Source organism: Setaria viridis, chromosome 1 (genome assembly GCF_005286985.2).
Source record: "Setaria viridis chromosome 1, Setaria_viridis_v4.0, whole genome shotgun sequence".
Lineage (NCBI taxonomy): Eukaryota > Viridiplantae > Streptophyta > Magnoliopsida > Poales > Poaceae > Setaria > Setaria viridis.
In genome coordinates, this window is record NC_048263.2 from 23675775 (window position 1) to 23689043 (window position 13269).

Sequence of the window (13269 nt, forward strand, 5' to 3'; positions counted from 1 at the left end):
CACGGATAATAATCAAATCCTCGAAGCCATTCAAAAGAACTACATGATTCATTAGTCAACCAATACACATCCAAGTAGTGTACCAAATAGGAGGAAAGTCGTTCCTCCATATTCTCCACACGTACTATATGACTATGTTTTAGGAGAAGAGGATGTGAGTTACTGCTAGAGTTTTTACAGCTCCTTATTATACGGAGGCAGTTCGGTAACATCACTTTTATAATCTAGCTAGTTTAGCATCATACCCGGCCCAGAACAACAAACCAAATAAAGGCCTAATGTTTCAGTGAACCTCCAAGCACTTGGCTGAGCAATCAAATACAGACCCAAATGCTTTTATAGACAAACTTGGTTAGCCTAATTTCAGAAAAAGACCAGTTTAGATTAAATCATAGAACCAAATTCTTGTATACTGTAAGATCCTGTAGCGGTTATAGAGAAACTGATTTTTCCCCAAATCTGTGGATCCCATCCGTGAAACACTCTGCTCCACGAGTCCACGTACGGTATGATATGAACGGATAATCGCGCCGTTCCATGGGGATCTTACTTTAAAAAAAGTTGTGACGTCATAAGCCACCACAAATCTCTCCCGCGATGGCGGACTCCCACGTCGCGTCCCCGGTGCGCCGCCACGACGACGACGACGACGACTCCCCTCGCCGATTCAAGATCCGCGCATGCTCCTCCCGCTCGTCCGACGCCGAGGCTAACCGCCGCCGCTGCAGAAAAGACGACCATGACGAGCACCTCAACTGGGATGCTCTCAAGAAGAGCATCAATGGGTTGGTTAACAATGTGAATGTGGCCAGCATCAAGGACATTCTGCCGGAGCTCTTTGCCGAGAAACTGGTTCGTGGGCGGGGGCTCTTCTGCGATTCGTGCATCAAGTCACAGATGGCCTCACCTGAGTTCACAGATGTGTTTGCTGCTCTTGTTGCAGCTGTGAATACCAAGTTCCCGGAGATTGGACGCTTGCTTCTTGTCCGTGTTATGCTCCAGCTCAAGGGCGCATACGAGCAAAATAACAAGCCCCAATTGCTTGCAGAAACCAAGTTCATTGCACACTTGGTCAATCAGGCGGTGGCACATGATCTTCTGGCCCTGCAGCTTGTGACAATGTTTCTTCAGAATCCAACTGAAGGCAGTGTTGAGGTAGCAGTGGGGTTCGTTAGGGAATGTGGGGCGATGCTGCAGGTCTTGTCTCCACAATGGCTTATGCTATTTTTGAAAGATTTCGAAGCATACTTGATGGAGGAGAAATAGACAAGCGTGTGCAGTTCCTGATCGAAGGCCTTTTTTAGTTAGAGAGATTCCTAGCCATCCGTCCAGAGTTGGTCCTTGTAGAGCAGAGGGACCAATTTACTCATGAGATATCCCTTGAAGGTGAGCTAGACCCTGAGACCAATTTAAATGTTTTCAGGGCATACCCAAATTTCCCTGAAGATGAGAATGGCTATGAGAACAGTAAGAGAAGCATCGGGGGATCAGAATCTTCTGAAAATGAGAACCGTAAGAGAAGCATCTGGGGATCAGAATCTTCTGAAAATGCAGAATCTTTTGAAGAACAGATGGAGGAGATATGGACCAATTTTTTTAATAGAAGGATGATACATTTGACTATTATGTCTGGTGTTCGTTTTGAAGAAGCCGGTCTCATGAAATTAGACCTCAAGCCTGGCCAAGAGATGGAGCTATGTAGCATGATCATTGAGTGTTGCAGTCAAGAGATTACCTACCTCCGGTTTTTCGGGCTGTTAGCACAGAGGTATTGCATGATGAGAAAAGCATACCAAGAGAACTTCGAGAAATGTTTTGTGCAGGAATACTCAAATATTCATCATTTTCCAACACACAAGATGATTATTGTTGCCAAGTTTTTCGCGCATTTGCTGGAGACGGATACACTCCCTTGGCATGTCTTGGCGTGTATCCAGTTGGCAGACAAAGGTACGACATCATCCCATCGAATATTTGTAATGATTCTGTTTCAGGAACTCTCAAAGCGTCTTGGCATCCGCCAGCTAAACGAGAGGCTGAACGATCCTGGGCTGCAAGGTTCCCTGGACTCGATCTTCCCAAAGGATCATCCAAAGAACATGAGGTTCGCCATGCATTTCTTCACGAGAATCGGTCTTGGGGGCATCATAGAGAACCTGAGGGAGCACTTGGAGAGCTTGGAGCAGCAGAAACCAACATCTTCTGGGTTCGAATGTGGTTTGGAGTCTGATACGGAATCCAGCTCTGATGAGAGCGATAAGTGAAGGAAGACTGGAAGAGGACCTCCAGCTGTGCTTAACTGATGCTGCTGTTCTCATTGGAAATTTGGGATGCATTTTCTGTTCTGTTCAGATTAGGCGCTTTTAGCTTGGATCATCCTATATTGTAATAATATGTCCATACAGCTGTTGGCGTGTTCGGTTGGGTCATATAATCAGAAAGCTTACCACACTGAAATAATTTCCATGTTGGGTTCTTATACAAAAGAAAAAGGAAAATAAAAAGTGATGCAGGCAGCATTTCTGGTGGTGATGCAGTCTCTAGTGGATGACGAATTGTCACCTTGTGAAATTCTTGTGAAATTGTGATTGCCATGGAGCGTGGGCCGGCCGTGCGTGAGCCCGTTCACCTCTCTGGCAGGCTGGCTGCATCACCCAACCAACTGACCCACACATCCCTCCTCCTCCGGTCATCCGTTTCCTCCAGCTTTCTCGGCCAGCGCCGCGCGGCGCATCCCCCCGTCCCCCGGCTTCAACCCCCCCCAGGTTGACCGACCACAATGGCCGCCGCGGCCGCCATCTCCGCGCCACCGCGGCCTCCCCGCCTCGCGCTCCACCTCCACCCCTCCCCCTCCTCCTGCTCCACGGCCTCCTCGCTCCCCATCCTACGCCGTCGCTTCCGCCGCCCGCTCACCACCGCCGTCCACGCCGTCAAGCAGGACGCGGCCGTCTGGACGCCCGCGCCCGTCTCCGCGGTTGGCGCGGCCACCGCCGACGGCTCCATCTTCCACGTCGCCGTCGACCTCTCCGACGCCGCCGACCTCGCGGAGTCCTACACCTCGCCGGGGCAGTACCTCCAAATCCGCGTGCCCTCCGGCGGCGGGGAGGAGCTCAAGCCGGCGTTCATGGCCGTCGCCTCGCCGCCAGGCGCCGGGGCGCGGTTCGAGTTCCTCGTCAAGTCCGTGCCGGGGACCACCGCGGAGCGCCTGTGTGGGCTCCGCGACGGGGACGTGGTGGAGCTCGGCGCAGTCATGGGGAAGGGGTTCCCACTCGAGAGGATAACGCCGGCGGACGCCGCGCAGACCGTGCTCATCTTCGCTGCCGGGACGGGGATCAGGTAATTTCTTGCTTCTCTAGTCAACGTTCATTCTGCTGCTCCTGTAGCCTTTATAATTCCAAATGATAGTAGTTGCTTTTGTTCGGCCTTTGTTCACCCGAGCAGTATCAAACAAATATAATCTGATTGTCAGCAGAGTATGAACCAAAGAGCAATTGAGGCCAAACTCAGGCTAAAATTAGAGAGATTAAAATAGAGTAATACCCCCATGTGTTTGAAATTGTTATGGAAAACAGTCGAATTGGCGCATCAAAGGCACATCTTTTATCATCATCATTAAGTAGATAGCCATTGGATCAGTAGTATGTGAAAATACTAGCCATTCTATATAGTCAGAATTACATTGGATCAGTAGTATGTGAAAATACTAGCCATCCTATATAGTCAGAATTACATCACATCATCAAAGGCATGCTTTTCACAATCAGTGTTCGTGGACACGTACCTGTAACTGTCATTTCCTCATGTTGAGACACAAGATTGTTGTTTTTGTTGATTAATTGAAAACAGTTAGCAAAACATTACTGCTGGGTGACCGCAAAGTATTCTCCTTGCCCTTTTCTTCTTTTAAGGAGAATATGTGCTTGTCCGTTCTGGATCAAATTTGTGACAACGTCAGTGCATATCAATTTGTGACTAGCATGTATGCCACATCAGTGTATTAATAATTCAATCTTTTTTCAAATAACACATCAAGCAAAGCTACCTGTATCAAGATAGGCCTTGCTTATAGTTCTCTTAGAGAGGGCTGAACCTAGACAACAAAGAATCACTTTGGTTTGATGTTTTTATTTAGTAGGTTGGGTGGCTTGGGTAGATATGCCCCTTTAGATGCTTTGTTAGCTAGACCTTTTACTCCCCATCCATTGGCTACAGTGCTATCCCCTTTCTGGCTTTCTCCTGGCACCAACTTCCTTCCAAATGCTGGCTACCAGGACTACCAAACTACCAATGCATCCTACGTGGTTGCTAACAGCTTTAGAGCTTGCCATGTTCTGTACTCCTACTCCTATACCTGGTGCAGGCGGCAACAACCCTGCTACCACATCTACTGTTTGTGTTCAGCCACCAAGTGCCAATTGGAGCTTGGCTACGGTCAGGTCCCTCAAGACAATCCAATTGCTTTGGGAGCATGAATTGTACTATTTCAGTTTTCATCCATATTGTCACTGACAATCAAATTCTGCATTTACTCTAATTTTCTGTCCTTTAATTGGATCCTATTCCTGCACAAATTAATCCTGTGTATTTTGATGCAGCACAATTCGTTCACTTGTTGAGTTTGGTTTTGGTGCCAATGAAAGAGCTGACGTGAGACTTTATTATGGTGCCAGAAGTCTAAAAACTATGGCGTATCAGGTTGGTGAATTTCCCCTCATTGTGCTGTCAGCAAATCATCTATTCACCAGAGGAGCCTTCAGCTCACAAGAAGCACATATAATTTTCTGTCTGACAGGATAGATTTAAGAATTGGGAGTCAGCAGGACTTAACATAATTCCTGTCCTATCACAACCAGATGATAGTTGGAAAGGTGAATGTGGATACGCACAGGTAATATAGGAAATGCTCCACCACTATTTTGTCTTGTTACTGGTTCGCTGGTACAAACATTCTTCTAATGACATTACTTTTGCAGCATGCTTTCTTGAGAGCCAAGAACATAGTAAACCCATCTTCTACAGGAGCAGTGCTATGTGGACAGAGGCAAATGCAAGAGGTGCGCATATTTGCCGTTTCAGGATCACTTTACATAACCTTACTGTTATACATGCTGCAACCTGTGAAAAATTATGCTTAATACTTGCTTCTAGTCACGCAACTACTGCCTCAAATTATAGACGAATACACTTTACTGCAATATTTTAGAAATTGCCTCTTATTCCCAGACCTAGACCTACTAAAGTTATTTGAACGGAACATTCCTTTTTGGATCTGCCAGAGGTCACACACTTCTATCCAGAGCTACCAAATGTTGCTATGGACTTTCTATAGTGTTGGCTATCCTCATCACTGGTTGTTGGTAGTCTCAATAAACTTTAACTATTTTCAAGAGGAGTTGTAATTGTAATTTAGTATCTTGTGAAGAATTACAGTATGTTAGGTAGGATGGGCAGGACAATAGTGGATTATTTTGTTTTTCTTTGGAAGTTTTCCGCACTGCTTATGTGACACTACTTCAAACTTGATCTGGAGTTCAGATACTGAAACCTGGGCCACTGGTCAAAGCATGCTATTCTGCCAGGCAGATCAGCTACATTGATATGCATGCATTCCAACCCACTTGTCATGGTCGCACTGCCTGGATAAAGTTGCTTGAATCATCTTCAAAATGAATTTTATTTCAGCTAGGATGCTAGAGTCTACCTTTTTGCATGTCTAAGTTGAAGCCCTCACCAATGTGAGATACTGATCTGAACTATGCTTATGCAAGTTTGTTCGTACGGTTTGAACACATATTCTGAACTATGCTTCATTTTCTGGAATTTCTTTAGGAAATCTTTATTGCACCTTAACAATTAGATAAATATGCTATGTCCTGAATAGGTGTTCTGTTTAACTTGTTTTGAACAAAATGAGCTGCTTAGGTTCTTGTTTTTATCGACACGATGATGATACTTATGATGCCCTCTGCTTTACAGGAAGTCACCACAGCCCTTGTTGCGGACGGTGTATCACAGGATAAAATTTTGACCAACTTCTAGAAACGATTTCTGGCCTCCTGTATTGTACTACCATTCATTTGGCCTGGTTTTGTAAATTTTTATGCTTAGACCTCACTGCCATGTTCCACGGATATATCCACCGAGCTTCAGCGAGGAACAAGGCTCCAATTTTTTTTTTCGTTGCACATACTTTGTGTAATGTAAGCAGAGGACGACTACTTTTCAGGCAACCATCATCTCCTTTGGTTGGCTTTTGCTAAAGACACCCATAACCTTGGCATCATCAAACTGAACCAAACGGATCGGTTTATAACTTTATATTGATGAAGCGGCCCAACAAGAACCTGCCAGTTTCTCAGTTTAGGCCGGTCTAAATCGTGACGGCCCATGTACATTTCGCGCCCAAGCGCCCTTCTTCTCCTCTCCCCCTCAAATATTCAAATTTCAAACACGCTGCCGCTCCCCTGTTCTCCGGTGCTGCAGGTGGTCGGGTTCCCGCGGAGCGCGACCTCCACGCCGCGGTTCGGGCTGGTGCTGTCCGACGGCGTCCACGTTCTGCTGGGCCTGCTCGACTCCGGCCTGGCGCACTTCGTCACGATCGGGGTGCTCCGCCGCGGCACTGTGCTCCGGCTCCTCCAGTACCACTGCAACACCATAGGGAACCGCAGGTGAAGGGTCCCTCCCTTGCACTTCTTTTTTTCCGCATCGCATTATGTTAGTTGGCCACTCTGACGAGGGTGTCTGCAAAATTCCGTGGATTATTTTGATAACACCCGGCATTCTGATCTTGGGTTTGGTGGATTAGTTTTCTGTTCGTACAGCTAGGTTCCAACAGTTTTACAAATTTGTGATACCATTCAAGACTAGGATTACCTTTGCACTGTAATCCGCGCACGCAGAGGGCAGCATCTACATTAATTTCCCACCTTGTGGCATTTACAGAGAACCAGGGAATTTTGAGTTTGTCCAGTTTACCATTTTGAACCGCAGTATTGCACGTACTTAACTTACTACCACATCTACTTTTTTGAGAAAAAAATATTTGAAATCTTTTCAACAAATCTTGTTGGTATTGTGATTCTTCAGGACAACTTTGTTTCAGGCTTTGCATATATACTCTCATTCTTTCTATTGATTCTGATGAAGTGAATATTTCTCTTGGTTATTGCCATGAATCCAAGGATATGAAAGCTTGGGGTGCCATCTTTGAAGTACTTATTCCTCTGTTGAACAAAGAGCAGCAGCTCTGCAATTTTGGCAACCAAAGATATTGCTACACACCTTTTTCTTTGGATTGTTTTATTGCTTCTAGCCATCATTCATGTTTTTTGACGGCGCAGGAGGAACTGTATACATTATACCATGCTTGCTAGTTTTGAATTCAGTATTGCCTTACTGGTGAAATAAGTTTTTTGCACAGCTAGTCGTAAACTGTATTTTTTTCTGGAAGTACCTGAAATCCAGACTAGTGATGAGTGAAACTGTTGTACTTCGGCTGGGTAGTTGTAATTGCTTGTTTGTGTTTCTTCTCTGGATTTCTCTTTTCTGTATTTAACCATAGCTTTGCTGCGGTCGTTTGTAAGAAAAAAAAACTTGACCTACGGGGGGTAAGACAGCCCCCCGAGCATTTTGCTAAGAAGACCTTCTAACGCAGGTCGAGAAAACCCTCGAACCCCTGCCCCACCCTTACATAGCGGCACCGTAGCCCATGTAAGACGACCAGCGACTTGGGCTGCTCCCAATCGAATGAGAAACAACTCTCACATACTCTCAAAACTTGTTCATTCAAGCTCGTGTTCCGTTTTTGTTTCAGATTTAATTTGTTTCTCGAGCCAGGTGTTGGAAAAGCTAAAAAAATGTGTTGGTCTTCATTTCAGTACCATTTGAATAAATGAGATTACTTTTTTCATCTTCTAGTTGCTATTTCCATAACTTGTTCAATTCTTCACATTGAGTTTATTCCTTGAAACATGTCTGATAATAAGGTAACTGCATATGTGCCATGATAACCGTTTTGTGTTTCTTTTCATGTCTTTTTGGCAAGTGCTTTTCATGGATCATGGCTTGAAAACTGAACTGACCATTCCTTTTTCTCCTGTTGTTTCCTGAATTCTTTATTCATATTTACCCAATTTGAAATATTGCAAACTGAGTGTGCAGTGACTGGAAGTCCCAAACTCTATGAGTGTCGACAAGGTGTTCAGTGGTCTGGCACATCCTTGAGTCTTGAGGAGAAAGGTGCTAGTAACTTAACATGTGCTGGTCAGGGTCATATGTACATGGTTGATCCTTGCCTTGCTTCAGAGGCAGAAGTTGCCAGGAAATCAGTTGCTCAAATCAACTATGAAAACTTGGCATACCCAGGTAATCAAGATGTGGCCATTGTTAAAGCTACTCTCTCATATATAAACACCAAAAATTTCTGTTGTACTGTTTGCCCGCTCGTGGTGAATGGTAGGCAATGCAACATGAAGGTCGGCAGTAATGGTGATGGGTGGTGGCACTGCGGCAGATGCAACCAGACCTTTGTTACTTGTGATTACAAGTATTTGGTTCTTGTTCAGCTAGAAGATTCAACGGGTATGACCTATGCTGTCGTGTCGCAAGAGGCTGGTGAGGAGATATTTGGTTGCAAAGCAAAGGAGCTCTACTTATTGAAACATGAGAAAAAAAGATCATGCACAATTTGATGATATCATTCAGAGGGTACTGTTTCATGAATATCTATTGAAAGTGGAGGCAGAAACAGAGACATTCAATGATGAACAGCTCGCCAAATGCACGATCATCAAGGCTGAAAAGGTCAACCCGTCAACTGAAAGTCATCATCTTCTGAGGGTGATAGGCATGCTTTTGCCAGAGGGTTCAGGCTCAACTTCTGCTAATCAAGGTATGGCAGCAGAACTTGCCTGGAAAACAGTTGCAGAAATCACTGCTGTTTTGGAATGCTTAGTTCAGCCAGCGTTGGTCATTGTCAAAGCTATTCTCTCAATTATAAACACTGAGAGTTTGTGTTATGCAGCATGCCCGTTGGTGGTGAATGGTAGGCAGTGCCATGGGGAGGTTGCTAGTAGCAGCGACAGGTGGTGGCACTGCAATGCATGCAACCAGACCTTTGTAGCCTGTGATTATAGGTACCGGATTTCCGTTCAGCTAAAGGATTCAACGGGTTTGATTTGGGCTTCTGCATGCAGGAGGCTGGGGAGGATATATTTGGCCTAACAGCAAAGGATCTCTACACAATGAAATATGAGAAGCAGGATCGTGCCCAGTTTGACAATGTCGTAGAGCGAGTTCAGTTTCGTGAGTGTGTATTCAAGGTGAAGTTGAACCCAGAGGCATTCAGTGACACAAAGCTTCCAAAGTGCACCATCGTGAAGGCTGAAGAGGTGTGTCCATCCACTGAAAGTCATCGCCTTCTGAGCGTGATCAACAAGCTTTTGCTGGAGAATCCAGGCTTAGCTTTGGTGCCCCGCACCTCCACGGGCTCTGTTTTCTCAGCTTTGGAAGCCCGAATCCAACAGAGGCTGCAGAATTCCAGATATGCGTGTGCCATGAACATTGGTGGTGCACAGTATCTTGTCTCGCAGTCAGACAGCAACAGCCTGTAGGAGGGGAGACTGCAGAGGGCTTCTATGGCTCTTCATTGCTCAAATACATCACGCTAAAGTGTGTGTCTCCAATGTGATCAGGCAGGACACTTGATTGAAGACTGCCCATGGCAATCCTCTGTGCTGGCGGCAGTTGTTTCTGTGAAATTAACCTTTTGTTTTGATGCATGACGTCTCAAGACTAAATGTGCGCTAATTGTATGAACAATCCAACTTATGTTTGATGTATATTGTCAGTTGGATTGTATCAGAACAATGCTTTAGCTTGTATTTTACTCGGCATGGCCGGCTATCTCCTAGGACCATGGAGTGCGTTATTACTCGGTGCTTTAAGCTCATTATTATCTGGTGTTCTGCTCTTCTGAAGAGTGCTGGAATGGTATTGTTGCACCGTCTCCTTTTAATACACTACAGTGGTTCTATCTTACTCCCGTCATCCTAAATTACTATTCGTTTTGATTTGTCTAAATACATAACTTTTAGTACGTGTCTAGACATAATATATATTTAGGTGCTTACTAAAAGTTATATACTAGAAAATCAAAATGAATAGTGATTTGGAACGAAGGGAGTAGAATTCTAGACTAGTGATTTTACCGGCATTAGACCAGCTGGTCCTGTCCACGCTGGAGATGTGCGCGTAAACGTACTGGCCTTCCTGCTGGTCACAAATAAATATAAAAGGCATATGCATCTAAATATATATACTTTATAGTAAAATATATGAACTTAGGAAATTCAAAATAACCTATAATTTGATAATTTGAAATGGAGTGAGTAGCTATCACAAATAATTGCTTAACCACGAATTATTAGAAAGTTCAGAATTTATAAAAATATGGTGTAAAAGCTTCCATGTAAAGGAAAAACCAGACGACAGATGCCAATTTCTTTCCTCGGGTCTCAAGAAACATGGAGGTAGTAAAACAACAAGAAATGAAACCACGCAAACACCACAAAAGAAAACATGAAATACAACATATGTATATCCTCTACATCGTCACGCGGGTAATGGTCGCCCGGAGCGGCTTGCTCATCGTCTTGAAGAACCCGTCCCACTCCGTCAGGTCGACGGTTTCCCCCGCCGGCGGGGCCCAATCGAACTCCCGGACGAGCGCCGCCAGGAAGAGCTTAACGTGCAGCATCCCCAGGCCCATTCCGAGGCAGAACCTCCGCCCCGCGCCGAACGGCATCATCTTGATCTCCTTGGGCCCCGGCAACGGGCCGACGTCCTCCGCCTCGCCTCCGGGCATGAACCGTTCCGGCCGGAACTCGTGGGGGCCCTTCCACGTCTTGCCGTCCCTCCCGATGTCCCCCAGCATGAAGTGGACCCGCAGGCCGGTGGGCGGAACCGCCGCTACGCCGGCGACCTCGGCCGCGTCCTCGGCGCGGACGTAGCGCTGGGCTATCGACACCCCGGCGGGTGCATGCGGAGGCTCTCGAGCACGACGCAGTGCAGGTACGTCATGCCGCGGTGCCTGTCTTTTTTGTGTACGAGATTTCTTAGATGTTCTCAAAGGTGGATTATCACTTATATATTAGTTTTTTTCAAGAGTAAAAGGCACGTGTGGCCATTGTAGTTGTCTTCATGTTTCAATTTGGTCATCATACTAAGAAAAGTGTAAATCATGGTTACTAAACTCGCTCGACTATGTCGATATAGCTATGGGCCCATAATTATATGTATTTGTACTTATATGATGTATTGGTGTTCTATACAACAAACATTATTCCCTTCACTTCCTCTTTTGTATTTTCGTCCCTCTCTGTTGTTGGCCCCTTCTATATTCTGAAGAGATAACAATCTCTTCATCTATGTGCAGAATAACAAGATGTAGGGCAATTTTACACGATGGTTGAATCATCCAGACCTTATCTTCACATGCTAGAATATGAACAAATGAGACACATCTCACTATTTCTTTCTACCTATTGCATTGTTCATGTCACAAGAACAAGATGCTGAATGAACCAATGCACTATACCCTAATCATCAACTCTCAAGCTTGCTCATGTCGCCACAAGCCTTCAGTTCAACCTTGCTTTGCTGGTGAAGCTTACCTGCTCAGGGTATGAACCTAACTAAATCTTTGTGTGCGAGCGAGCCCTACTTGAGCATGTGCTCACCCTTTAATCCTCTTGTCGAACACAAATTCCCTATTTATCTAGGACTGGACCTGAAGTTGCCAACAATTAATATTAGAGGTTCTTGAAACATGAGCAATGAAATTAGCTCGCCATCTAGCTGCAAGCATGCTTAGGATCTTTGGATATGTAACCATTCAGTTAGTTATAAATCTTGGGGGAAAAAATAAAAACACAATATATATGCCACAATTTGACCACATTGGATGAGCAGACGTAGCCAAACTTGTTCCAGACGATCCGGATACGTACAATTAAGGATCTAATGACCATATCAGCGTAGTTGGTAGAGTTTAATGGCCACGATGTACACTTCGTCCAAACTGAAACATGGAGACAAGTAAAATCGCCATTCTCATATATTTTACTCTTTTTTCAATATCCTGCAACTAAGAATAAGTTTAGAAAAAAAAGGAAGTGATTCAAAGGTCACAAATAACATGGTGAAAGGACAGCAGCTATGTACCCGCTGATCATCCTCTTCGAAACCTCTTTTGTTTGGGTCTTTGCAATCATCCCATACTCTGAATCACAGATCAAGTGGTTAGATATAACATGCAAGCAACTGATTCATAATTAAAGAGAATAAGTATTTAGATGTCTGTGCCCAGGCTGTTCAATATCCATGTACTGTATGCCAGGTGTGAGTTACGTTTGAGAAGATGAAGCTTGCATCTGGAAATTCGGAGTTAATTCAAATTGGTTTCAATAGGTAGCAAAGGTGCTAGATTTCATGGTAAAGGGAGAGTGTCTTTCTATTGATTGTTTTGTGAACCTTTGTTTCCTCAAGGTTGGGTCGTCTCCTCTAATGCTCTGATGAAGATATCTCTGGTGGTGTCTCAAACCTATCATATTATTTGAACAGCTTTTCTGCATATTTCCCAATTAGTTACACTGCTCTTTCGCAAGCTCTAATTCCCGGGATGTACCACTCGCAAGGATAAGGTGTTGATAGACTGTTCAAGAAGCCATGGCCTCAAAAAAATTACCGGCAAATCCAATATGGCTCGGCAAGGCCACGCCTGTAGTTCGAGTGCAACACGAAAACGTGTCAGCCCGGCTCTGCATTCCGTCCAGGACATCGTGCTGACTGTGGATTTCATATGGGGAGACGAGTGTAGATGGTGACCGGCGGAGCTGCTGCTTGCCCTGCCGGGTGGACAAAGGTGCGGGATGGAGCATGCCGTGGGGAAAAACGGTCATGGGTGTGCTGGGCGTGACGGAGGAGAAAAGTTGGTATTTTATTCTTGTAATTACTGTGGGTCCCACGACATATCCCTAACCCGGTTCAAGAAAAAACCAAACATGGATTTGGCATAAGATCTCATCTCCCTAACCCTAACCCTCCCCTTCTTATCCCATTCTATTTCCCTTTCCCTATCCCAATCTCTACCCAAACACCACCTCCATGTAACGCGGATATCTTCAGATTACTACCCAAAAAGAATGTAGATCCATACCATGCATAGCCAAGCAGAGATCCCACGCCACCGTAAAACTGATTCTTCAAACT

General features: G+C 45.1%; 2 protein-coding genes and 1 pseudogene across 2 annotated transcripts; 2 read left to right on the forward strand and 1 right to left on the reverse strand.

Moving 5' to 3' along the window:
- Window positions 1-597: 597 nt before the first annotated feature.
- On the forward strand, window positions 598-2556 carry LOC117855034 (uncharacterized; annotated as a pseudogene).
- A 124-nt stretch (window positions 2557-2680) lies between these two features.
- On the forward strand, window positions 2681-6261 carry LOC117840880 (fruit protein pKIWI502). The gene is made up of 5 exons (XM_034721417.2): window positions 2681-3336; window positions 4596-4695; window positions 4793-4888; window positions 4974-5054; window positions 5977-6261. The coding sequence occupies exons 1-5, from the start codon at window positions 2780-2782 to the stop codon at window positions 6037-6039; spliced, it is 897 nt and encodes a 298-aa protein (XP_034577308.1). The 5' UTR covers window positions 2681-2779; the 3' UTR covers window positions 6040-6261.
- Window positions 6262-10603: 4342 nt separating this feature from the next.
- Window positions 10604-13030, reverse strand: LOC117855043 (cytochrome P450 89A2). Its single transcript, XM_034737322.1, has 3 exons — window positions 13014-13030; window positions 12223-12280; window positions 10604-11089 (listed from the first exon to the last, which is right to left on the reverse strand). The coding sequence occupies exons 1-3, from the start codon at window positions 13028-13030 to the stop codon at window positions 10604-10606; spliced, it is 561 nt and encodes a 186-aa protein (XP_034593213.1).
- Window positions 13031-13269: the final 239 nt, after the last annotated feature.

Excerpts from the sequence above, each read along its gene's own strand:
- LOC117840880 (XM_034721417.2), top strand. The coding sequence starts at position 2,780 with ATGGCCGCCGCGGCCGCCATCTCCGCGCCACCGCGGCCTCCCCGCCTC. Across the intron at positions 4,696-4,792 it reads TAAAAACTATGGCGTATCAG|GATAGATTTAAGAATTGGGA; the intron begins GTTGGTGAATTT and ends TCTGTCTGACAG. Across the intron at positions 4,889-4,973 it reads GTGAATGTGGATACGCACAG|CATGCTTTCTTGAGAGCCAA; the intron begins GTAATATAGGAA and ends TTACTTTTGCAG.
- LOC117855043 (XM_034737322.1), bottom strand. Across the intron at positions 11,090-12,222 it reads TCGAAGAGGATGATCAGCGG|GCACCGCGGCATGACGTACC; the intron begins GTACATAGCTGC and ends CAAAAAAGACAG.